Source organism: Oryctolagus cuniculus, chromosome 7 (assembly GCF_051225735.1).
Source record: "Oryctolagus cuniculus isolate XC-2025 breed Fujian yellow rabbit chromosome 7, ASM5122573v1, whole genome shotgun sequence".
NCBI lineage: Eukaryota > Metazoa > Chordata > Mammalia > Lagomorpha > Leporidae > Oryctolagus > Oryctolagus cuniculus.
This window is the reverse complement of record NC_142873.1, coordinates 47913506-47938579: the sequence shown is the minus strand read 5'-3', so window position 1 is coordinate 47938579 and position 25074 is coordinate 47913506. Positions and strand designations below refer to the sequence as shown.

At 43.9% G+C, this 25074-nt stretch overlaps 1 protein-coding gene across 4 annotated transcripts in view; it reads right to left on the bottom strand.

The window, feature by feature from the left end:
- Positions 1 to 1941: 1941 nt before the first annotated feature.
- The window catches only part of GOLPH3L (golgi phosphoprotein 3 like), a 44290-nt gene continuing 21157 nt past the window's right edge, over positions 1942 to 25074 (bottom strand). The window contains exons 3-6 of one of the 4 annotated variants that reach the window (XR_016210621.1): positions 19348 to 19479; positions 17756 to 17870; positions 12505 to 12585; positions 1942 to 2784 (exon numbers count right to left, since the gene is read on the bottom strand). Coding sequence is in view for 3 of the 4 variants with exons in the window: in XM_070077745.2 (XP_069933846.1) it covers positions 2357 to 2784; positions 17756 to 17870; positions 19348 to 19479 (675 nt within the window). In the remaining variant the exon portion in view is untranslated. Of the gene's footprint in view, positions 2785 to 12504; positions 12586 to 17755; positions 17871 to 19347; positions 19480 to 25074 lie in introns of those variants that run through there. The other 3 variants (XM_070077745.2, XM_089299975.1, XM_089299976.1) reach the window with 3 other exon arrangements.

Genomic DNA, 25074 nt, shown 5'->3' with positions numbered 1-25074 from the left:
CGGCCCACATTTCATTACTTCTAATCAGAGGATCCGATGGCAGATCTGGGTCACCTGTATCAGCCCTTTGTTAGTCTGTCTCTCTGCAGTGACCAATAGGCAGCACCTAGAACAACTTAGTGCCTGTCCTCTTTATAACCCCAAACATTGGACTTTATGATGCCAAATTGCCCCGCTAAATAGGATCATTCTTTTATTTTATTTTTTTTTTGACAGGCAGAGTGGACAGTGAGAGAGAGAGACAGAGAGAAAGGTCTTCCTGTGGGGAGCAACTCGGACTAGACTGTTACTGGAATTAAGACTTATTCTATGCATCTGCTCTCCCACAATATGGCGCTGGGAGAGGAGGAAACAGCTTCTACCCAGCTGCCTCTCACCAACTTGACAAGCTGCAGGAGCTGCTCCTGATTGGAGGAGAGCAGCGTACTCGGCGTGTGGGTAGCAGAGTTGGGATTGGTGGAAGAGGACTATAAAGGAGGAGAGAGACAACACGCACCAGGGAACATCTATCTGAAGGAACACCTGTGCAGCCCCTGAGAGAGCCGGCCGGCGGTGTGCCGCTCCCCCACGGAAGTGGGGAAAGTGGCAGGGGGAGCCGCCCCTCCACGGAGGTGGAGGGGTCGGCAGCCAACCCGGGAAGAACCAGCAGCAAACCCGGGAAGGGCCGAGCAGACAAAAGAACAGCGCAGGGCCCTGTGTCGTTCCTCCATGAAGAGGGGGAGCGACACTTCCTTTGCCGTTGGTTCACCCTCCAATGGCCGCCACGGCCGGCGCGCTGCGGCCGGCGCACCGCGCTGATCCGATGGCTGGAGCCAGGTGCTTCTCCTGGTCTCCCATGGGTGCAGAGCCCAAGCACTTGGGCCATCCTCCACTGCCTTCCCAGGCCACAGCAGAGAGCTGGCCTGGAAGAGGGGCAACTGGAACAGAATCCGGCGCCCCGACTGGGACTAGAACCCGGTGTGCTGGCGCCACAAGGCGGAGGATTAGCCTAGTGAGCCGCGGCGCCGGCTGGTGAAGGTGTTTTAATGTGTAAACAAGACGGATGACTACATATAGATAAAACTCCCAGAACTCTAAAGTATGGACAGGATTTATCAATTTATACATGAAGCAGAAACAAAGAAACCCCAAGGAACAAGAAGATCTGAAGATCAGATCTACTGTTTGTACTCAAGGAGCTGCTATTCGGCAACTGAAGCTTACAATTCACTCCATTCATTCAGAGAAGACACATTTACAGTAGTCTGGAGAAACAGAACACTCCTGCCGAAGGATGCACATTCTCATGCCCCACCCCCACCCCCCTTCCTTTACTAATTCTAATGTGGACTACATGAAGGAGGTGGGCGAAATACATTTTTTTTTCTGTTAGATTTTTTTGTCTCAGCAAATGAGGAAGTGTGATAATGCTAAGAGGGAGCATACTATGAGATCTAGGCAATCACATTTGGGACTTTCTCATTATCACAGAAAAGGAAAGATGAGAAAATCACTAGCAAGGCATATAATCTCAGAGACTATTTGCTCCAAAAATTAGTTTTGTTTCCACGGCCCTCCATCCAAAGATAGTTTGGCCAGCCAGCCTTGTTTCCTTCCATCTCTCCTCCCTTCCTTTTTTTTTCTTCTGAGAGGCAGAGACAGAGATAGAAACAGACAGAACTCCCATCTGCTAGTTCACTCCCCAACATTCCCACAGCAGCTGGGAGTGGATCTGGCCCAAATTGGAAGCTGGAAAATCAATTCAGGTCTCCCACGTTAGCTGAGCCATGACTGCTGCCTCCCAGGGTCTTTGTTGACTGGAACCTGGAGTCAGGAGCCAGAGCTGGGTGTCAAACCAGTTACTCTGCCAGGTGTCCTGACAGCTTAACCACTAAGCTAAATGCCTGCTCCAACAATTATTTCAATTAGCTATACTATTCAGCAGAATTTGAGAGAGACAAAGGCTGTGAAAACATCTATTTAAGACAGAAAACAGAACAGTATAATAAATGGTTTGCTCTTCATCTCATTCACATTTTGTTGCTGGAGAATCTCAAATCTTGCTTAAATATTTCTGTTGATCAAAAAGCACGGTGGATGAAACTAAGCCAAGAAATGGAAGAAAGTGTTTATTGGGTGTGTATAGGTTCACCCAGTTCATTCACCTACGGAATGGAAGGACAGGGAGAATAAAACCTGCTTACTACAATGGCCAAAGTCTACGAAGAAGCCCTGAAGTTGCTCTCCTCCAATCACGAGTCTGATTCAAGAGAAGGGGAGGAAAAAAAGCCATGAAAACAGCTCATCACAGAAAACTCAGTATGGGTCTCTGACGGTCAACAACCAGCAAGGGGATAGGAGAACCCACCTACTGGCTTTAGGATTTATTGAAGGCTGCCAGCACAGCCCAGATCATCTCTGTGGCACTGTGCTTAATCCCCTCCACTTCAGGGTCCAGTTCTACTATGTCCTTGGCTCGATTCATTGCCACATCATACTTGTCGTCTGTCAGAGAGGAGAAGACATTCTCTAGCACATCAGAGGAGTGGGCAAGCACCAGGAGAGCTAGTGTTCGCTTGTCCATCCGCTGAGGGTCATTTACCCACCGCTCTAGAACACTATCCTGAAGTTTTTTCACTAGTCTCTGTTTCTCGGTTGTGTTGGTCACTGGATGAGTAGTCATGTCAAAAAGCAGGAAATTCTGCTTCTCAGTGGTCAAAATACCCTTCTCCACAAGGTTCTTGGCAATTCTCTCTCGTACATTTCTTAGCTGGTACTGTAATTTGAAGGGGTTCCAGGTCTCACCTGTGGGGAAAAGAAATAAGACATAATAAATAGAGAAAAACAAAAAATGTAACCTAGTTATGTGGAACCTTGAGTGGTTTAAAATTTCAAAAGCGTAATCTCTATTAATTCCCCAATCCATTTAATCTTTTGTCCTTAATACTCTGGTTTTGACTACAACTATATTTCGCATTAAAACACCTTCACCCAAAATCTTATCAAGGACCCCTATAACTAGAGCTTATGGATTTTATTTCCACGCTTACTTATATGACCTCTCTGTGACACTGTTAATCATTCTGTACTTTGGATGTTCTCTTTGGGACACCAGTCTTTCCTACATGATTTCTATAGAAGTTCTGTTTGGGCTGGTGTGGCTGAGAGCCCTGAGACTCCCTTCCCTTCCCTTCCTTATAGGGCAGAAGCTTTTCCCAGGTGTGGTAGGCCAGTTGTATTGGAACCTCAATTGCTCCACTTCAGCTTGCTCATAGAGGTTCTGCCCTGGAAAGGTCAAACCAAGAAGACCAGGGTTACCACCCACTGCCTAGTGCCTACTCATACAGCAGGAGCCACTGTCCCCACCTCTACCTCAGTGTAGGGCAGAGGTTCTGTCTAAGAGCGGAGGCAGGCCTGAAAGATGAAGAGCTCCACTACTCTGCCTTACACTCCCCAAATGGCCGCAATGGCCAGAATTGCTCCGATCCAAAGCCAGGAGCCAGGAGCCAGGAGCCAGGAGCCTCTTCCAGGTCTCCCACGTGGGTACAGGAGCCCAAGCACTTGGGCCATCTTCTGCTGCTTTCCCAGGCCAAAGCAGAGAGCTAGATTGGAAGAAGAGCAGTCAGGACTAGAAACAGCACCCATAGGGGCTGCCAACGCCACACGTGGAGGATTAACCTACTGTGCCACGGCTCCGGCCCCTGACCTTTCTTCTTCAGTAATAATTATAACAATGAGTATTGTTTGTTTTACATACATTACACACATGCAATACATGTAACAATATTAACACAAAAGTGGGGAGAGGAATGGAGTTCTATGGAAGTAAAATCCATTATTTGAATTACATTGAAATTAATTTTTTTAATAAATCCCAGGTAGCTTTTGTAAGTCAAGATGTATATTTGTAAGCCCTAGAGTAACCACTTAAGCAAATAGCCTAAAAAACAACTTAAGGATAATTAAAAGATTAAAATATTATAACAAAATATTACTCACTACACTAGAAAACATCCACTTAATACAAAAGAAGGCACCATAGGAGAAACAGAACAACAACAATAACAGAGAGACAGACAGATGTAAATTACAGATGTAAATTTTACCATATTAGTAATAACATTAAATGTGAGTAGATGAAACAATCCAAGCAAAAGACAGACTGTCAGAGTGAATGAAAAAATATGATCCAACTATATGCAATCTATAGGAAACACACTTAGACTTAAACATACAAATATGTTGAAACTAAAATAAGGGAAAATGCAACAAGAAGAGAGCTGGAGTGGCTACACTAATATCAGATAAGATAGACTTTTAAAAAAATGTCTTTTAAAAAAGGTGGAGGATATTTAATAATGAGAAAGGGACCAATCCCAAAATATAAGATGCAAAATGGACAGAATTTAAGAGAGAAATAGGGGCTAGTTTTGTGGTGCAGCAAGTTAAGCTGCTGCCTGAGATGCCATGCCAGCATCCCATAAAAATGCTGGGAGGGTCGGCACCGTGGCTCACTAGGCTAATCCTCCACTTTGCGGCGGCGCCGGCACACTGGGTTCTAGTCCCGGTTGGGGCGCCGGATTCTGTCCCAGTTGCCCCTCTTCCAGGCCAGCTCTCTGTTGTGGCCAGGGAGTGCAGTGGAGGATGGCCCAAGTCCTTGGGCCCTGCACCCCATGGGAGACCAGGATAAGTACCTGGCTCCTGCCATCGGATCAGCGCGGTGCACCGGCCACGGTGGCCATTGGAGGGTGAACCAACGGCAAAGGAAGACCTTTCTCTCTGTCTCTCTCTTTCACTGTCCACTCTGCCTGTCAAAAAAAAAAAAAAAAAAAAAAAAAAAAGAATGCTGGGAGGAGTCTTGGCTCCTCCCTTTCAGATCTAGCTCCCTGCTTATGCGCCTGGGAAACCAGTGGAAGATGGCCCAAGTACTTGGGCCTTGCCATCCATGTTGGAGACTCAAATGGAGTTCCAGGTCCCTGACTTCGGCCTAGCCAACCCCCAGCTGTGGTAACCTTTTGGGGAGTGAACCAGCTGATGGAAGATCTTTCTTTCTGTCTCTATCTCTGTAACTCTGCCTTGAAAATAAATAAAATGAATATATTTTTTAAAGATTTTATTTACTTATTTGAGAGGTAGAGTTACAGACAGTGAGAGGGAGAGACAGAGAGAAAGGTCTTCCTTACCACTGGTTCACTCCCCAGATGGCCGCAATGGCCGGAGCTGCGCCGATCCGAGGCCAGGAGCCAGGTGCTTCTTCCCAGTCTCCCATGTGGGTGCAGGGGCCCAAGGACTTGGCCTATCCTCTACTGCTTTCCCAGGCCATAGAAGAGAGCTGGATCGGAAGAGAAGCAGCCAGGAATCGAACTGGCACCCATATGGGATGCCAGAGCCACAGGCAGAGGATTAACCTACGTGCCATGGAGCTGGCACCTAAAATAAATCTTAAAAAAGAAAAATTAATACTGACTCTTCATTTAAAAAAACAAGAGAGGCAGGCATTTGGCCTAGGAGTTAAGGTGCTGGTCAAGACACCTGTGTCCTGTATCACAGTGCCTGGGTTCAATACCTGGCTCTGGCTCCTGGCTTCAGCTTTTTGCTAAGGCAGATCATGGGAGACAGCAGTGTTGCCTCAAGTGATTGGGTTTCTGCCATTCACATGGGAGACCTGAATTGAATTCCTGGCTCCCAGACTTGGCCTTGGCCCAGTTCTAACTGTTGAGGGCATTTAGGGAGTGAGCCAGCAAAATAAATAAATAAAAATTGGGGGAAATAAAACAACAGAAGAGAAAGAAACATTTTTAACTTATGTGATTGACTTTACCCTGATACCAAAATCAGAAAAAGGTATCACAAAAAACAAATAAGAAAACAAACAAAAAAACTACAGGGGCTAGCACTGTGGCATAGTGGGTAACACCACTGCCTGCAGTCCCGGCATCCCATGTGGGTGCTGATTCGAGTCCCGGCTGCTCTACTTTCTTCTTTCTTTCTTTCTTTCTTTCTTTCTTTTTTTTTTTTTTTTTTAAGATTTATTTATTTACTTGAAAGAGTTACACAGAGAGAGAAGGAGAGGCAGAGAGAGAGAAAGGTCTTCCATCTGCTAGTTCACTCCCCAATGGCCACAATGGTTAGAGCTGAGCTGATCTGAAGCCAGGAGCCAGGAGTCTTCCAGGTCTCCCATGGGGGCACAAGGGCCCAAGGACTTGGGCCATCTTCTACTGCTTTCCCAGGCCACAGCAGAGAGCTAGACCGGAAGTAGAGCAGCCAGGACTCGAAACCGGTGCCCATGTGGGATGCTGGCACTGCAGGTGGCGGCTTTACCTGCTATGCCACAGTGCTGGCCCCTGCTCCACTTTCAGTCCAGCTCTCTGCTATGGCCTGGGAAAGCAGCAGAGGATGGCCCAAGTCCTTGGGCCCTTGCACCCATGTGGGAGACCTGGAAGAAGCTCATGACTGCTGGCTTCAGCCTGATCCAGTCCTGGCCGTTGTGGCCATTTGAGGAGTGAACCAGCAGATGGAAGACCTCTCTCTCTCTCTCCCTCTCTCTGCCTCCAGCAGGGAGGTGGATCAGAAAGCAGAGGAGCCAGGACTTGAACTAGCGCTCCACTATGGGATCCGATTGACGTCTCAGGCTTAACCCATGGTGCCACAATGCCGACTCAACCATTCTATTTTTCACTTTCAGTATTCAGTAAATTACATGAGATATTAAGTACTTTATTATATTATAAAATAGGCTCTGTGATAGAGGATTTTGCCTAATCATAGGCTACGTAAGTATTCTGAGCCTGTTTAAGAAAGGCTAAGCTATGAAGTTTAGTAGATTAGTATATTAAATGTATTTTGTCTTATATTTTTTGACTTACAATGGATTTATTAGGATATAACCTTGTTGTAAGTAAAGGAGCATCTGTGCAAAACAAAAATTTAACAAAATATAGTAGTCTTGTCTTATCCAGGGTTTTGTTTTCCATGGTGTCAATTAACTGCAGTCTGGCATAGCCTGAAACTATTAATTGGAAAATTCCAGAAATAAACAATTAATAATTTAAATTCTATGGGATTCTATCCTTTTCAGCGTATCCATGCTTATATCTTCTTGCCTGTTAGTCAGTTAGTGGCTATTTCAGTTATCAGATTGACTGCAGTATTACAGGGTTTATGTTCAAGTAACCCTTGCACAGTAGCCTTATGCTTAGTCACAATGCCTAGGGTCATTCACCTCACTTAATCTCATCATGTAGGTATTGTATCAACCCACATCACGAAGAGAGAGTACAGTACAATAAGATATTTTAGGGTTCAGGTCTGGTACATGGACAAGTCCAGAGATGACCTGTGGTGGCCCCACTGCACCTGGTGGACTTGAATCAACTACACCAGCTCAAGGTGCTCTAACAGAAGCTAAATGCTGAGCCGGCGCCGTGGCTCAATAGGCTAATCCTCCACCTTGCGGCGCCGGCACACCGGGTTCTAGTCCCGGTTGGGGCGCCGGATTCTGTCCCGGTTGCCCCTCTTCCAGGCCAGCTCTCTGCTATGGCCAGGGAGTGCAGTGGAGGATGGCCCAGGTGCTTGGGCCCTGCACCCCATGGGAGACCAGGAAAAGCACCTGGATCCTGGCTCCTGCCAGGATCAGCGCGGTGCGCCGGCTGCAGCGGCGGCCATTGGAGGGTGAACCAACGGCAAAGGAAGACCTTTCTCTCTCTGTCTCTCTCTCTCACTGTCCACTCTGCCTGTCAAAAAAAAAAAAAAAAAAAAAAAAAAAAAAAAAAGAAGCTAAATGCTGACAAATATGAGAATGATTAAGAATAGAAAAGAGGCCGGCGTCACAGCTCACTAGGCTAATCCTCCGCCTGCGGCACTGGCACCCCAGGTTCTAGTCCCGGTTGGGGTGCCAGATTCTGCCCGGTTGCTCCTCTTCTAGTCCAGCTCTCTGCTGTGGCCCGGGAAGGCAGTGGAGGATGGCCCAAGTGCTTGGGCCCTGCACCTGCATGGGAGGCCAGGAGGAAGCACCTAGCTCCTGACTTTGGATCGGCACAGCGTGCCGGCCATAGTGGCTATTTGGGGAGTGAACCAACGGAAGGAAGACCTTTCTCTCTGTCTCTGTCTCTCCCTCTCACTGTCTAACTCTGGCTGTAAAAAAAAAAAAAAAAAAAGAATAGAAAAGATAGAAAAGAACTGAAGAGAGAGAAACCATTCTTTAATTAACAGCATAACCATATGCAAAGATAAACTACAAATTATCAGAAGAAATGATTAGATGTTTTTATGAAGAGCATTTACACTTGGAAGAAGAGATTCACCACATCTTGAATGTAAGTACTTTTATGTAAGGGATTTATCATTGCTTCAAGCTGGATAATATGTGTGGTAGAAGCCATGCAGCTGTTTGTGGGAGAACCAGGGTGGATAGCATAAAACAGGTAAGCTGACAATTTATTTGTTTTAAGTTGTATTTATTTATTTATTTGAAAGGCAGAGAGGAAAGAGAGACAGAGAGAGAAAGGCAGGTTTAATTCCCAAATACCTACAATAGCTCAGGTTGGGCCAGGCTGAGGCCAGGAGCCAAGAGCTCCATCTGGGTCTCCCATGTGGGTGGCAGGAACCCAAGTACTTAGCCCATCATCTGCTGTCTCCCAGGCACATTATCAGGAAGCAGGATCAGAAACAGAAGTGGAATTCATTCCTAGGCTACTCTACATCAATCCTGTGATGTGGGCATCCCTACCGGCAAGTTAACCTACTGTGCCACATGGCCATTTGATGCCCAGGGATAGTACATGACTTTCTGGGAGTCAGTGTAGCAGTGCTCCCTGGAAACAGCACATGCCTTGTAAAATTCCTAAACATGGTAACAGCAGATATGACTTTTTTTCTCTCTGCATTTATATTTTAAACTAGAAGATAGGTTATCTTTCCTTTTCAAAATTATTTGGTCAGAATATTTTTCTTTTAAAGATTTATTTATTTATTTATCTGAAAGGCAGAGTTACAGAGAGGTCTTCCATCTGCTGGTTCACTCTTCAAGTGGCTGCAACAGCCAGAGTTGTGCTGATCCGAAGCCAGGAGCTTCTTCTAGGTCTTCCATGCAAGTGCAGGGACCCAAGCACTTGGCCATCTTCTGCTTTCCCAGGCCATAGCAGAGAGCTTACTTTCCAGCACTGGTGCGTAGGCTCTCGGCTACTGGAGTCCTTAGCTGTGTGCGCCCACGCTCTCCACGTAGGTTCAATGTGTCCCTCTAATTTCGGAAGAGTCTCCTCTGCCGTTTTTTCCCTAACTCTTCCCTGAGACTACACTATCTACACTATTTTTACTATCTTCTTCTGGACTAGATCAGTAAGCTCCTTCCCTATTCCACCATCCCCTGCTGCTCCATATTTGACCCCAGAATATTTTTCAATGAAGGAACTGGCACAGTATGTTAAGCTGCTATTAAAAAAATATTTATTTATTTATTTATTTAGAGAGGCAGAGTTATAGACAGAGAGAGGGAGAGACAGCAGAGAGGTCTTCCACCCAGTGGTTCACTTCCCAGATGGCTACAACAGTTGAAGCTGAGCCAGGAGCCAAGAAACTTCTTCCAGGTCTTTCAAATGGGTGCAGGGGCCCAAGCACTTGGGCCATCTTCCACTGCTTTCCCAGGCCATTAGTAGAGAGCTGGATCAGAAGTGGCAGTTTGGATTCGAACTGGCACCCATATGGGATGCCAGCACTGCAGGCGGAAGCTTGACCTACTGCACCACAGCGCCAGCCCCCAAGCTGCCATTGTGACAGCCACATCCCAAATCAGAGTGCTGGTTCAGGTCCTGGGTACTTTGCTGCTGATCCAGCTCTCCATGAAAATTTGCCTGGGAAAGCAGCAGAAGATGCCCCAAGTGCCGGCCCCTACCACTCATGTGGGAAATCCAGATGCAATTTCTGGCTCCTGGATTCAGGCTGGCCCAGACATGCCTGTTGCAGCAATTTGGGAAGTAAATGAGCAGATGGAAGACCTCTGTCATTCCTTCCCTCTCTGTCACTCTGCCTTTCAAATAAATAAATAATGAATCTTATTTATTTATTTATTTATACATTTTTAAAAGATTTATTTACTCATTTGGAAGGCAGAGGCAGAGGCGGCAGTTCATTCCCCAGATGGCCACAATGGCCAGAGCTGTACGGATCTGAAGCCAGGAGCTAGAAGCTTCTTCCAGGTCTCCCACATTGGTGCAGGGGCCCAAGGACTTGGGCCATCTTCTACTGCTTTCCCAGGCCATAGCAGAGAGCTGGATTGGATGTGGAAAAGCCAGGACTTGAACCGGTGCCCATATGGGATGCCAGCACTGCAGGTGGAGGCTTTACCCGCTACACCACAGCGCCGATTCCTAAACAATCTTTTTAAGAAGGAGTATTTTTCAATGAAATGAGCTATAAATTTGATTTTTACATGGAAAAAACTATGGAAATATAAACAACTCACTTTAATTTTCTCTAATGCTATAAAGGCTTCTAGTATAGAAGCTCTGTGTCAATATGTGGGTTCATTTTCAACACAAATGAGTTTTACTTCCCAAAATGAAATTTTTTAGATGCTTGACCTGCATTTGATATCATGCCTGCTTTATAAGAAGGTGTAATAGTAGATAACATACCTAACCAGATGAAAGATATTTTTCTCCCAAAATTATAGCCTTGGGGTAGAGTGGTATGGAGGAAAAGTTTTATGCTATGGGGCATACTCTGAGTAGCTTATATCACTTCCTTGTTCAAAATGGACTAACTGCTAATTGTCCTAATAAAAAAAGAAAGAAGAAAAAAGATATTTTGAGAGACCACATTCACATGACTTTTATTACAGTATATTGTTATAATTATTCTATTTTATTATTAGCTATTGTTTATCTCTTACTGAACCTAATTTATAAATTAAGCTTTATCAAGTATATAGGAAAACAATACAGTATTCACATGGTTTGGTATTATTTGTTGTTCCAGGCATCCACTGGGGGGTCCTGCAACATATTCCTGCAGACTAGGAGAGACTACCACTGACAGAAATAGACAGTTTTACAATAATACCCTAATTTCTATAAAGCATAGAATAAGACAGAAAATAACTACTAAAAGACTTCAACAACATAATAAGCCCCTAGTTCTAATGGACATGTATAGAACACACCACCCAACAAAAGCAGAAATACATAGTTTCTCAAGTGCACATGAAATATTTCCTGAATAGGCCATATATTAAGTCACAGAATAAGTCTTAATAGATTTTTTTTTTTTTTTTTTTTTTGGACAGGCAGAGTGGATAGTGAGAAAGAGAGACAGAAAGGTCTTCCTTTTGCCGTTGGTTCACCCTCCAATGGCCGCCACGGCTGGCGCGCTGTGGCCGGCGCACCGTGCTGATCTGAAGGCAGGAGCCAGGTGCTTCTCCTGGTCTCCCATGGGGTGCAGGGCCCAAGCACTTGGGCCATCCTCCACTGCCTTCCCGGGCCACAGCAGATAGTTGGCCTGGAAGAGAGGCAACTGGGGAAGAATCGGGTGCCCTGACCGGGACTAGAACCTGGTGTGCCAGCGCCGCTAGGTGGAGGATTAGCCTGTCTTAATAGATTTCTTTTAAAATATTTATTTATTTATTTGAAAGGTGAGTGACAGAGAGAGAAAGAGGGAGAGACAGGAAGAGAGAGAATCTTCAGGGGCCCAAGTACTTGGCTGTCTTGCGTTGCCTTCCTGGGTATTTCAGCAGGGAGCTAGGCTGCAAGCCAAGTGGCTAGGACTCAAAGTGAAACTCTGATATGAGATGATGGTGTGGTAACTGGTGGCTTAATCCACTGAACCACAAAGCTCGTTCCTCAGTAGAGTTTAAGAGATAGATATCATACAAAGTATCCTCTTTGGTGACAACAGGATGAAGCTAGAAATCAATAACAGAAGGAAAATGGAAAAATTCACATACATGTATAAACAACATAAATAATCACTGAATTAAAGAAAAAATTACTAGGAAAATTAGAGAGTACTTAGATATGAATACAAATTAAAATATACCAAAATGTATGAGATACAGTAAAAGCAATTTTCAGAGAGAAATTCAAAGCTGTGAATGCCTCTGTTAAAAAAGATCTCAAGGAGCTGGCGCTGTGGTGCAGCAGATTAAAGTCCTGGCCTGAAGCACCGGCATCCCATATGGGCACTGGTTCGAGTCCTGGCTGCTCCACTTCCAATCCAGCTCTCTGCTATGGCCTGGGAAAGCAGTAGAAGATGTCCCAAGTCCTTGGGTCCCTCACCCACGTGGGAGACCAGGAAGAAGCTCTTGGCTCCTGGCTTCAGATCAGCCCAGCTCCGGCTGTTTCGGCCACTGGGGAATGAACTAGTAGATGGAAGATCTTTCTCTGTCTCTGCCTCTGCCTCTCTGTAACTCTGCCTTTCAAATAAATAAATAAATCTTAAAAAAAAAATGAAGAAACATTCATAAACAGAGTGGAAGTTAAAGATTCCTGAAGAGCTAAAACCATGGTTTGTTTATGACTGGGACTTCATTACCAGAGAAAAACAGCTCTTTTATCTTCCAGCCAAGAAGAAATGTGGATTCCATTCTAAAGGATTATGCAAATTACTTGAAATCTGGAAACAAAGATAATAAGGAGAATGCTGTTAATCAAGTTGTGGCAGGGATAAAAGAATATGGGGGGGGGGCAGTGTTGTGGCATAGCTGGGTAAAGCTGTTCCCTGACTTGTCCCCAACACGGTGCTGAAGGTGAACAAGGAAGCTCCTGCCCCTCCTGAAGCCGAAGCCAAAGCAAAGGCTTTGAAGGCCAAGAAGACAATGCTGAAACGCTTCCACAACCACAAAAAAAAAAGATCCGCACATCACCCACGTCCCAGAATAGCACCCCCAGGAGAAAGAAGCTTGACCACTCTGCCATCATCAAGTTTCCCGAGCACTGAGTCTGCCATGAAGATGGAAAACAATGACACACTCGTGTTCACTGTGGATGTCAAGGCCACCAAGCACCGGCTCAAACAAGCTGTGAAGAAACCCTGACGCTGGTGTGGCCAAGGCCAACACCCTGATCAGACCTGACGGAGAGAGGCAGGCACGTTTTCCACTGGCTGCTGATTATGATGCTTTAGATGTTGCTAACAAAATCGGGATCACCTGAACTGAGTCCAGCTGGCTAATTCTAATTTTTTTCAAAGATTTATCCATTTATTTGAAAGACAGTTACAGAGAGAATGAGAGAGACAGAGGCAGAGAGAGAGAGAGAAAGAGAGAGCTTCCATCTGCCTGCCCACTCCCCAGATGACTGCAATGGGTGGAGCTGTGCCGATCTGAAACCAGGAGCCAGGAGCTTCTTCCAGGTCTCCCACGTGGGTGCAGGGGTCCAAGAACTTGGGCCATCTTCTACTGCTTTCCCAGGCCATAGCAGAGAGCTGGATTTGAAGTGGAGCAGCAGGGACTAGAACTGGTGCCCATATGGGACTGGTATCCCAGGGGACAGCTATGCCACAACACTGCTCCTCCTCCCACCCCCAAGTATTCTTTTATCCCTGCCACAACTCCATTAACAGCATACTCCTTATTATCTGTGTTTCCATATTTCAAGTAATTTGCAGAATCCTTAGCATGGAATCCACATTTCTTCTTGGTAGGAAGATAAAAGAGCTGTTTTTCTCTGGTAATGAATTCCCAATCATCAACAAACCAAGTGGAACAGCCGGGACTTGAGCTGGCACCCATATGGGTTGCCTGCACTGCAGGCTGTGGCTTTACCCACTATGCCACAGTACTGGCCCCTCTTTCTGATTTTTTTTTTTTGACAGGCAGAGTGGACAGTGAGAGAGAGAGACAGAGAGAAAGGTCTTCCTTTTCCATTGGTTCACCCAGCAATGGCCGCTGCGGCCGGCGCACTGCGCTGATCCGAAGCCAGGAGCCAGGTGCTTCTCCTGGTCTCCCATGCAGGTGCAGGGCCCAAGCACTTGGGCCATCCTTCACTGCCTTCCTGGGCCATAGCAGAGAGCTGGACTGGAAGAGGAGCAACCGGACAGAATCCAGCACCCCAATCGGGACTAGAACCTGGTGTGCCAGTGCTGCAGGCAGAGGATTAGCCTAGTGAGCCGTGGCGCCAGCCCCCTCTTTCTGATTTTAAAGAGAGAAAATAAAAGGGGTGGCAGCTCCTTTTCTTCTTTTCTTACCTTTTTTTTAAAATTTTCAAAATTGTTACTGAAATTGTCGAACTTTTTAATAATTTTTAATATTAATATTTTGAAAGTTCTTGCTGTCTATTCTGATAAGAATTCTGCATATCAGCTCAAATAATCCAGGCAACATTGTGAGTTTCTAACATTTATTCAGTGAAAGGAAATACATAGGAAAGTGAGGACTTTATTTAAGGGAGAAAGAAGTCTAGAAGCATAAGCTGGGTTCATACCAGGCAGAGAGCAGGCTGGGAGCCACAAGGAGCAAAGCATATGATTAGGAGCAGCCACAGGTAGCTTAGCACAGGCAGAGAGGCAGTGGGCGTTCCACACCTTTTACCTGCTTCCAAAAGGGGAGGTCAGGTAGGGACATGAGATCATGAAAGGGGCAGGGCGAAGGCATGGTCTCCAGCTCACAAATCTAATCAATTTGATCCTATCTGCCTGACTGTATCATTACCATTGCATTCAGTGAAAGACAACAGAGGGGCAGGCTGTAGACTTATTGCTTAGCTGACAAAGCTGCTTTTGAATGCTGATGATTCTATTCCTTTGACACTATTCACTTTTATAATACGTGTTAATGCTATATGACAAGATGCTCTGATTCTTAGTGCCAAATTGTTGAAGAATGATAGCTTATTTCAAGGTTTTTGTATTTGTATCTAATTCATGTTTTAACACAATAGATGCAATGCATTGTGTAGCTACAGTTTTCTGGAAAAGTTGACCTTTTAGGAATAGTTTCTCAGATCTTCAATAATTTTTTTCTTTACATTAAGAAAAGAGCAAAAAAAAAAAAAAAAAAGAACAAAGGCCTAAAGAATGGAAAAACATCCTGTCTTAATGAATAGAGAGACTTGACATAGTTAGTATACCCAATGTGATCCACAGGCTCAACACAGTCCCTATCACAATTCCAACAGCCTTTTTCACACGAATGGAAGAGTCAATCCTCAAATTCATATAGAATTGCAGAGAGCTTGGGAGAGCCAAAACAATCTTGAAAAAGAAAAAAGTTGGAAGACTCACATTTCTTGACACGGACTTACTACAAAGATAGAATAATTAAAATAGTTTGCTACTGGCATTAGAATACACATATTGACTAATGCAATAGAAAAAGAGCCCAGAAACAAACCCTTACCTATATGGTCAGTTGTTTTTTGACAAGGTTGCTAACATCATTTGATGATGAAAAGAAATCTCTTTTCAACAAACGATGCTGGAAAACTGGATATCCACATCCAAAAGAATAAAGTTTGACCTTTACCTTGAGCCATATATAAGAACTAACTCAGAATATATCAATGACCCAAACTTAAGAATTAAAACTATAAAATTCTTAGAAGAAAACATTAGGGGCCGGTGCTGTGGCGTAGTGGGTAAAGTCACTGCCTGCAGTGCCGGCATCACATATGGATGTTGGTTCAAGTCCCGGCTGCTCCATTTCTGATCCAGCTCTCTGCCATGGCCTGGGAAAACAGTGGAAGATGGCTCAAGTCTGGGCCGGCACTGTGGCTCACTTGGTTGCCCCTCTTCCAGTCCAGCTCTCTGCTGTGGCCCAGGAGGGCAATGGAGGATGGCCCAGGTACGTGGGTCCCTGCACCTGCATAGGAGACCGGGAGGAAGCATCTGGCTCCTGGCTTTGGATTGCTGCACCGGCCCTAGCGGCCATTAGGGGAATGAACCAACGGAAGGAAGACCTTTCTCTCTGTCTCTCTCTCACTGTCTATAATTCTACCTGTCAAAAAAAAAAAAAAAAAAGATGGCTCAAGTCCTTGGGCGCCTACAACCCGCATGGGAGACCCAAAAGACGCTCCTGACTCTTGGCTTCAGATTGGCACAGCTCTGGCCATTGTGGCCAATTGGGGAGTGAACCAGTGGATGGAAGACCTCTCTCTCTCTCTGCCTATCCTTCTCTCTCTGTATAACTCTGACTTCGAAATAAATAATCTTAAAAAAAAAAAAAAAAGAAAACATTGGGGAAAATCTTCAAGATGTTAGACATAGCAACAATTTCATGAATATGACATGAAAAGTGCAAGCAACAACAGAAAAATAAATTGGACTTTATAAAAATTAAGAAATTTTGTGCCTCAAAGGACACTATCAAAAGAGTGAAAAGACAAATCATACATCTGATAAGAGATTAATAATATTCAGAATTTATAAAGGAATTCTAAAACTAACTAACAAGAAAACACCCCAGTTTAAAAATGGAAAAAGGATTTAGGGCAGGCATTGTGGTACAGCAGGTTAAATCACCACTTGGAATGCCTGAATCCCAATTCGAGTGTCAGCTGCTCCACTTCTGGTCCAGCTCCCTCCTAATGCAGCTGGGAAAGCAGTGGCAGATGGCCTAACTGCTAGGGCCTCTGCACCCACATGGAGACTTGGATGGAGTTTAGGCCCCTGGATTTGGCCTGGCCCAGTCCCAGCCATCCTGACCATTTGAGCAGTAAACCAAAGGATAGAAGATCTCTCTCTGTAACTCTGCCTTTCAATTAAATAAAGGCTTTTTTCTTTTTTTTAAAGTAAGAAAGGGACTTGGACGTTTCTCCAAAAGATATACAAGTGACTAATAAGCACATGAAAAGATACTTGATATCATTAGTCATATAATTAATGTAAATGAAACTCACAATGAGATACCACTGCACATCTACTTGGATAGCTATAATAAAAACAAAAAAAGTAGGGGCTGGTGTTATGGCATAGCCAGTAAAACTGCAGCCTGCAACATTGGCATCCCATATGGGTGCTGGTTCAAGTTCTGGCTGCCCCACTTCTGATCCAGCTCCTTGCTACTGTGCTGGGAAAGTAGCAGAAGATGGTCAAAGTCCTTGGGCCCCTGCCTCCCATGTGGGAGACCTGGATGAAGCTCCTGGCTTCTGGCTTTGGCATGGCCCAGCCCTGTCTGTTGTGGCCATTTGGGGAGTGAAACATAATCTAGAAAACTTCTCTCTCTGACTCTGCCTCTCAGATAAATAAATCAATCTTTAAAAAAAAAAGCTTCTTGGCCGGCGCCGCGGCTCACTAGGCTAATCCTCCGCCTAGCGGCGCCGGCACACCGGGTTCTAGTCCCGGTCGGGGCGCCGGATTCTGTCCCGGTTGCCCCTCTTCCAGGCCAGCCCTCTGCTGTGGCCAGGGAGTGCAGTGGAGGATGGCCCAGGTGCTTGGGCCCTGCACCCCATGGGAGACCAGGAAAAGCACCTGGCTCCTGGCTCCTGCCATCGGATCAGCGCGGTGCGCCGGCCGCAGCGCGCCGGCCGCGGCGGCCATTGGAGGGTGAACCAACGGCAAAGGAAGACCTTTCTCTCTGTCTCTCTCTCTCACTGTCCACTCTGCCTGTCAAAAAAAAAAAAAATAAATAAATAAATAAATTAAAAAAAAAAAAAAAAAGCTTCTTGAGAAGAAGAGAAGATAAGGTGAAGTTTTAGAATACTTTAGGCATTGATTATCCACATTTTTTTCTGTTATTAGCATACTTAGTGGACTATTTGTATATCTATTCCTGCACTTTTCCCCCAATTTTAAGGGTAGGATAAAGATGACAAGTGTGGAATTTGAGCAACATTTTGAGTCATCTTACCAGTGAGCAGCTCTATCCATGTCTGGACGGTTTCTGTGGGCTCAGTTGCTTTGATGTGTTTGAGAGTTTCATCTAGTAAAACGTCACCTGTTGGGCTGTCTGACTTCAGCAATACCTTCAAGGAAGGAAGAAACAAAGGACTTCACTCACTTCATTCAAGCTGCAATCTTTCAATAGGTCATAAAAACGTTTCTGGTAAACTGTTGCAGGAAATATAAAGAAGCATAATATGCTGTCCTTGTCTTCAGGAAGTTTAAAATCCAGTATGGGGTGGCAGTGGGAAGACAAAAGTAACTTCTGAAATGGACAGCGGTGACAAACTGGATATAAATGATAATGGAGAAAAGGTTCAATAGTAATTCTTTCCTGAATTTGGGCAACAAACTTTGAAACCATTAATAAAGGTGGGAGGCAGCAGCATTTGCCCTAGTGAAGATGCCCAAATCCTATATCAAAGTGCCTAGGTTCAGTTCTGGACTGCAGCTTCCCTCTAATGCAGACCCTGGGAGGCAGCAGTGACGGCTCCAGTAATCATGCTTCTGCCACCCACCTGGGAGATCTGGTCTACGTTCCTGATTCTTAGTACCTGTCTCCGGCCCAGGCTCAGGCCTGGCCATTGGGGGCATTTTGGGAGGGAACTAGTGGATATGAGCTCTCTCTATCTCTGTCTCTCAAATGAATAAGGGAAAAAATATAGGCAAACAAATAAGTAGAAAAAGTTAGGAAAGGAAGCCAATTTTGTCAAAAAGTTGTTAAACTGCACTGTAACTGATATTGGTTAGCCAAGTTGAAATATCTAGTCATAGTTAGATACATTTCTGGAGACAGGAAAAGAAGACATGACTAGAAATTCAGGAGTCTATCTCATGAAAGTGATAGATGAAGCTTAAAGGCAAATAACAGCTGCAAAAGGATAGAAATTCAAGCAAAGGTATACAAACTTGAGACTTGGATGTTAAAGAATGGAGAAGTAGAGAAAATAGGCCGTAGTCAGAGAATATAACAAAGGACAAGAATGGACAAAGTTTCAAGTAGAGGTGGTCAAAAGTGTCAAATGCCACACAGGTTAAAATAGCAAAGTAAACTGAAGACTGAAAAGCAGCTGGTGATATCAGCAGAGTGCTTAGAGAAGCAGAGAACTTGTAAAGAAGGTGTGATCAGAAAAACTTAGTAAGAAAATAGATACAGGGGTATAGTACATATGGTGGAGAGGACCTGCAGTAAATGTAAGAGAGAAACTGAACAGCTATCAGAGAATAACCAAGTTTAAGCAAAGACTGACCTGACCCACATGACTCCTTCCACCTATATAATACTCCATTTCATGCTGTTATAGCTATAGGTATAGAAGGAGAAACAATCAACAGCATCCCAAATTGATTTTCCTACATAAAAAAGAGAGAGCTTCCTATAACTTTTAAGATTAATATTTGAGTTTCTCCTTACTATAGGATAATTAAATCTGTTTAGATAATGGGAATGCTGAGTTAATGGTATTCATCTTGTATTACTATTAAAATCTTTTGATTCTTCCCAAATGTACTATTGGTATTCGCCCTTGTACAAGAGGATGCTCACAGAAGATGCTGTACCTTTCTGTCTAGCAGTCGCTTCTTACGCATGGTGGGGGGTTCCAGATAGATTCGACCCCGCATTGCCAGCTCTATCAGGATGCCCCCTCGCAGGCCAGATGATATGCAGTCATTCCAGAAAGATGTGTAACCCTAGGAAAAGGGGAAAACAGACAAGAAAGAATGTCCTAAAAGGGATACTGACTTCTAGCCAGCACCCTAAGAAAGGGCCACTTTGTTATGATTCGTTCCACACTACATGAACTGAAAATATAGAGTGAGACTATAATGTTTCTTTAACACCCCTAATCTAAACCCTCCAAAGAATGATTTTTTTAACTTTAATTTCCTGTGGTTTGGCTGATAATCACTGGCATGCCAAATTTTAATTTTTGATAAGAATCTTGGCTTTTTTGAAATTGGTTTTCATAACACTCTAAATTTGAGTGGGGTACAAATAAATCATATAAAATTGTAAGCTAAAAAGTATAAACCATTTTTAAAAAAGATTTATTTACTTGAAAGTCAGAGTTAAGAGAGGCAGAGGCAGAGAGAGAGAGAGAGTGAGAGAGAGGTCTTCCATCTGCTGGTTCACTCTCCAAATGGCTGCAACAGCTAGAGCTGAACCAATCCAAAGCCAGGAGCCAGGAGCTTCTTCTGGGTCTCTTATATGAGTGCAGGGGCCCAAAGACTTGGGTCATCGTCCACTGCTCTCCCAGGCCACAGCAGAGAGCTGGATCAGGAGTGGAACAACCAGGACTCAAACTGGCACCCATAAGGGATGCTGGCCCTGCAGGTTGCGGCTTTACCTGCTACACCACAGCACCAGCCCCAGTATAAACCATTTAAGCTTTTTAATTCCTCCAAGGTATGTATTATTTGCAAGTTCTTTTTATGGGAAGTATTGTATGAATCCACTTTGCCACTGACTAGTTTAAGTGCCTGGGGTGTGTTACTTAATCTTTCAGAATGCAATGTCCTCATCTGTACAATGGTGGCAGTAATATCTATTTTCATGAGTTTATTGTGAGGATTAAATGAGATAAAATACACAAGAAAGCATTTAGTACAGTGTTTGGAATACAGAATGCACTTTAATGTTGGTTTCCTTTCCATAAGACATGTAAGAAAGAGCTACTTGTCTTAAGGTGCTGAAAAATCTAGCTGGTAAGAACATGTAAACTTGAACAAAATTCTATAACTTAAAATTTAAGTAAAAGGTCAAATGAAACAGAAGAGATACGCATAAATGACTTAAAAGTTTGGTTGGGGGGGGTGCAGGCGCTGATATGCGGCATAGCGGGTAAAGCTGCTATCTGCAGCACCGGCATCCCATATAGGCACCAGTTCGATTCCCGGCTGTTCTACTTCCAATCCAGCTCCCTGCTAATGTGCCTGGGAAAGCAGTGGAAGATGGCCCAAATCCTTGGACCCCTGCATTCATGTGGGAGACCTAGAAGAAGCTCCCGGCTCCTGGCTTCAGATAGGCCCAGCTTCAGTCATTGTGGTCATTTGGGAAGTGAACCAGCCGATGGAAGACCACTCTCTTTCTGTCTCTGCCTCTCTGTAACTCTTTCAAATAAATAAATAAATGTTTAAATAAAAATGTTTGGTTTGGATGACAGTTTTTCAAGCCATACATCACTTGAGGGATATAGTAGTCAGGAAGCTTTATGTGACTTGAGCTAGGGTTTAAAGAATAGGCTGGATTTGGCAGAGGGGAGGAGGGTTTTCAGATGAAGGAAATCATCCAAAGTCTACCTGTTCTCCAAAAGGTCATTCTAAGTGAAAGTGTCAAAGAGGGAATTACCAGATATGTTTGCATAGATCTGACTCAAGGTTTTAAAGAGAAATTATGGTATCAAGTTGGTTGGATTAAGGCTGTGAAAAGTATTGATGTTTTGAACTTTTCAATAAAAGTGAAAGGTAATAGTGAATCCTGAAGATTTGGAGCAAGGAGTTGTGATCACTACAAAGAAGACCCATTAGAATTATCAGAACTGTTCACTGCTCTTGGGTTATATTGTGTTGGCTTTAGTATTCTCTCTCTGAAGAGGAAAGTGGGGTGAGATGTTGGCAGGGAGGTTCTAACACAGTTTTGTATATTCACAACAACCCTATAAAGGAGGTTCTAGTACTACGACATGTTAAAGGTGATGAAACTAAGGCTTACAATACCATTCCTTGGAATTTACCCAAAGGAAATTAAATTGGCAAACAAAAAAGCTGTCTGCACATTAATGTTTATTGCAGCTCAATTCACAATAGCTAAGACCTGGAACCAACCCAAATGCCCATCAACAGTAGACTGGATAAAGAAATTATGGGACATGTACTCTATAGAATACTATACAGCAGTCAAAAACAATGAAACCTGGTCATTTGCAACAAGATGGAGGAATCTGGAAAACATTATGCTGAGTGAATTAAGCCAGTCCCAAAGGGACAAATATCATATGTTCTCCCTGATCGGCAACAACTAACTGAGCACCAAAGGGAAACCTGTTGAAGTGAAATGGACACTATGAGAAACAGTGACTTGATCAGCTCTTGTCCTCTCTGTTGATGTACAATTTAATACTTTATCCATTTTAGTATTTCTTTTTGTTCTAGTACTATTGGTTGAACTCTGTAATTAACACACAATTATTCTTAGGTGTTTAAATTTTAACTGAAAAGTGATCCCTGTTAAATATAAGAGTGGGAATAAGAGAGGGAGGAGATGTACAATTTGGGACATGCTCAATCAGATTTGCCCCAAATGGTGGAGTTAGAAACGTGCCAGGGGATTCCAATACAATCCCATCAAGGTGGCATGTACCAATGCCATCTCACTAGTCCAAGTGATCAACTTCAGTTCACAATTGATCACACTGATAGGTCTAAGAGTCAAAGGGATCACACAAACAAGACTAGTGTCTGCTAATACTAACTGATAGAATCAAAAAGGGAGAGAACGATCCAACATGGGAAGCAGGATACACAGCAGACTCATAGAATGGCAGATGTCCTAAATAGCACTCTGACCTCAGAATCAGCCCTTAAGGCATTTGGATCTGGCTGAAGAGCCCATGAGAGTATTTTAGGCATGGAAAGCCAAGACACTCTGGGGAAAAAAAAAAAAGACCTAAATGAAAGATCTCTGTGAGTGAGATCCCAGTGGAAAGAACGGGGCCATCAAAGGAGGAGGTACCTTTCTCTGAAGGGAGGAGAGAACTTCCACTTTGACTATGACCCTGTCGGAATAAGATCAAAGTCGGTGAACCCAAATGGCTTCCATAGCCTTGGCAACTCATGACTAGAGCCTAGGGAGATTACTGACGCCATAAACAAGAATGTCAAATTGTTAAGTCAACAACAGGAGTCACTGTGTACTTACTTCTCATGTGGGATCTGTCCTTAATGTGTTGTCCAATGTGAAGTAATGCTATAACTAGTACTGAAACAGTATTTTTACACTTTGTGTTTCTGTGTGGGTGCAAACTGATGAAATCTTTACTTAATATATACTGAATCGATCTTCTGTATATAAAGATAATTGAAAATGAATTTTTTTTTGACAGGCAGAGTGGACAGTGAGAGAGAGAGAGAGAAAGGTCTTCCTTTGCGGTTGGTTCACCCTCCAATGGCCGCCGCAGCCTGCGCGCTGCGGCCGGCCCACCGCACTGATCCGATGGCAGGAGCCAGGTACTTATCCTGGTCTCCCATGGGGTGTAGGGCCCAAGTACTTGGGCCATCCTCCACTGCACTCCCTGACCACAGCAGAGAGCTGGCCTGGAAGAGGGGCAAATGGGACAGAATCCAGCACCCCGACGGGGACTAGAACCTGGTGTGCTGGCGCCGCAAGGTGGAGGATTAGCCTAGTGAGCCGCGGCGCCGGCCCAAAAATGAATCTTGATGTGAATGGAATGGGAGAGGGAGCGAGAGATGGGAGGGGTGCAAGTGGGAGGGAAATTATGGGGGGGGGGGAGCCAATGTAATCCATAAACTGTACTTTGGAAATTTATATTTACTAAATAAAAAAAAAAGAAACTAAGGCTTACAAAAGTTATATAGCATATAAGACGTCACAAAGCTAAATAGTGACAATGAATTTTTTATTTTAAGTTTTTTAAATTCCATTTTTTTCCTATTTATTGGATTGGAAATTATGTACTCTTTTCTTTCAGGAGTTTATCCTTGAAAATTTTAACATACATGATCATCAGTTGAAAATGAACCCAAAGTCTAAATTTTAAAAATATTTTAACCACTGTCCTAGTTGTCCAGTTATCTTTTTTAAAGTCACAAATGACATCATTAATGACCATTATCATTTTAAACCTGCAGTGCTTGTTTTATTCAGATGCTCACCAATTTGTCCACCATTCCTTTCTGGGACTATTTTCCTTCTTCTTAAAGCAGAATTTCTTTAAGCAAAAGTAAGTTGGAGGCAAACTATTTTGTTTCTCTGAAATGTTTTTATTTCACCATCATTCTGAAAAGTCAGTTTCTCTGGACATAAAATTCTAAGTTAATAGTTTTATCACATTGAAGATTCTAGTTTCTATTGTTGAAGTGGAGAAATCTATCATTATTATTGACTGTAGGTGAATTATATTCTTTTCCTCTGGTACAGGGCTGGGGAACCTTTTTTCTGCCAAGGGCCATTTGGATTTTTACAATAGCATTCACAGGCCATTTAAAATTATCAGCTTAAAAATGAGTCTGCTATAGATTTATGGAATTTCAAGTCCCGCCTGAGGTTGCCCTGGCAGGGCCAGACCAAATGATTCTGTGACTCTGGTAGCCCGATGTTTCCCACTGCTGCTCAAATCTTCTCTCTTGGTGTTTTTCAGTACAGCTACAGTGTGACAGTGTGTGAACTTATTGATCTTGTTTAATGTATGTTGTGCTTCCTGTATAAGTAGGTTCATTTTTTAGTTGGCTGTCATCTATTTTTTTTATTTTCTTATTTTTATTTATTCATTTATTTATTTATTTATTGACAGGCAGAGTTAGACAGTGAGAGAGAGAGAGAAAGGTCTTCCTTCCGTTGGTTCACCCCCCAAATGGCTGCTATGGCCAGCACACTGCGCTGACCTGAAGCCAGGAGCCAGGTGCTTCCTCCTGGTCTCCCATGCGGGTGCAGGGCCCAAGCACTTGGCCATCCTCCATTGCCTTCCCGGGCCACAGCAGAGAGCTGGACTGGAAGAGGAGCAACCGGGCAGAACCTGGCGCCCCAACTGGGACTAGAACCTGGGGTGCCAGTGCCGCAGGCGGAGGATTAGCCTAGTGAGCCACGGTGCTGGCTTTTTTTTTTCCTTCATTTTAAACAAGACACCTGACTTGAACAGAAAACTATCTAGGATTCAATTCTTTTAAAGAGTAACTTACCCCTACTTAAAGACAGATCGCACTACATGTAACAGCTACGTACAAAGAAGCTATAAAATTGTCCTTGGTTTTACAATGATAAATGAAAAACAATAAATTCTCCAATCAAACAAGATATGCAAGGATTTTTATGTTTTTTTTTTTTTTTTTTTTGTTAAAACAGTGAAAGCAAAATAACTTACTGGAATATAAAGATAAGAGCTATATGAGCATGCCACTCATGGAGAAAGGGGGTATTTTCACAGAACCAGTATTTTTCCCTACTCCATCTCCATTTAATGTCAATCAAAACATACCCATGGGCCGGCGCCGCGGCTCACTAGGCTAATCCTCCGCCTAGCGGCGCCGGCACACCGGGTTCTAGTCCCGGTT